This window comes from Cicer arietinum, chromosome 2 (assembly GCF_000331145.2).
Source record: "Cicer arietinum cultivar CDC Frontier isolate Library 1 chromosome 2, Cicar.CDCFrontier_v2.0, whole genome shotgun sequence".
NCBI classification, from domain to species: Eukaryota; Viridiplantae; Streptophyta; class Magnoliopsida; order Fabales; family Fabaceae; genus Cicer; species Cicer arietinum.
The window spans coordinates 365,540-367,014 of NC_021161.2; the positions used below are offsets into that span (position 1 = coordinate 365,540).

The 1,475-nt window shown below is 43.1% G+C and overlaps 1 protein-coding gene across 1 annotated transcript in view; it reads right to left on the reverse strand.

Annotated features, from left to right (window-relative positions):
* The window catches only part of LOC101511714 (uncharacterized), a 5,573-nt gene continuing 4,098 nt past the window's right edge, over positions 1 to 1,475 (reverse strand). Inside the window, exon 3 of the mRNA XM_004489169.4 lies at positions 1 to 1,310. Coding sequence (XP_004489226.1) covers positions 198 to 1,310 — 1,113 coding nt within the window. The 3' untranslated portion in view covers positions 1 to 197. The remainder of the gene's footprint in view (positions 1,311 to 1,475) is intronic.

Genomic DNA, 1,475 nt, shown 5'->3' on the forward strand with positions numbered 1-1,475 from the left:
TAACTTACCAAATCCACTTTTATTTATTGAAATATACAGCACAAGATCAAGATAGTCATTAACTGGACCACAAGAAAGCATAACAGTATCAACTATCCGAGAAATAAGAACAAATGGTAAAAAAAAAACCTTCCACATAAACCTTCATCACAAAACAAATGATACTACTATACAAAGTTCAATTGGTTAACGCCATGTTACCGACCAAACCAACCTCTTTGTTGCTGGATTTCACCACCTTCATTCATAAGCTTATCCAGCACTGTATTTAAGTCAACTGACTGACCATTCTCTGTCAGCTTCCGAACTGTTGCCCTCACATGGTCTCTAGGGAATCCCATAGTAGCAACTTTATCAACTACATCGTCGATAGAAACCCTGTTGCCATTTCCAGGAGAACCTGAACCTCCACTTACTGAAGATGCAGTAGGTATTGCTTGTGGGAGTATGCGGGCAGTTGGGAGCTGTGGGTAGCCACTTCCGCCACTGGAAGCCACCGAAGAAGTAGGTAGCTGTGGTTGTTTACCACCATACTGAGTTGATCCGCCATATCGATATGGCTCAGCAGGCGCGGATAATGTACCATATCCAGAAGAGTAACTTGCACCAGGTCTACTCGCTGGTGGTTCATAGCCTTGGGGCGGTGTCCCATAGAACTGTTGTGAAGGTGGGTGTCCGCTGGGTGGCTGAGATGGTGGCTGGCGGAGATTGGGAGGATAATTCTGAGAAGGAACATAAGATGGTTCCTCTAGATGGTGACCTAGTGAAGATTGCAGTTGAGGTGGATTTCCGGATGAATGTGGTGGCTGCAGTTGAGGTAGATGAGGTGCAGGCTGAGAGTACTGAGGATGAGGAGTCTGCTGATATTGTTGATGCGGAGGCACTCCTGGTTGAGGATGTGGCTGCTGAGATAAAGCCAGTTGGTATTGCTGATTTGAGATTTCCTGAGATTGAACAGGAGGTGGCAAGTATGGATCTCTCTGAGGAACAGTTGGGATTGGAATCTGAGAGAACTGATTTGGAAGTTGAACTGGATGTTGCAAACCCTGTTGAGGAGGAGGTTGAGGAGGTGCATTAGGAGGAGAACCGACAGGAATGGATTGTGGAAGATTAATAGGCGAAGGAAGATGTTGCTGAGATTGAAGGGGAGCAGATGCAGATACAGATGAAACTTGCTGCACAGGATCTGATATTACACTAGTTTGAGTTTCTGATTGTTGATCTGTCTTGGAAACTTGTAGTTTTGCTAGTTGCAGCTGAGCTTGCACTATATCTTGCTTGTCCTTGATATCTTGCACCCCAGTTTGCACCTGTATATTTTGTATGTCAAACAAAAGAGTAAAAGGACAAGTATGAGAATAAATTATGAATAATATGAAGTAAAGCGTATAGATAAAGTACATGTCACGATTATACACCAATAGTAGCATGTACAAACATAACTACATTAAAATTATTGTTATTGTTTCTCACAA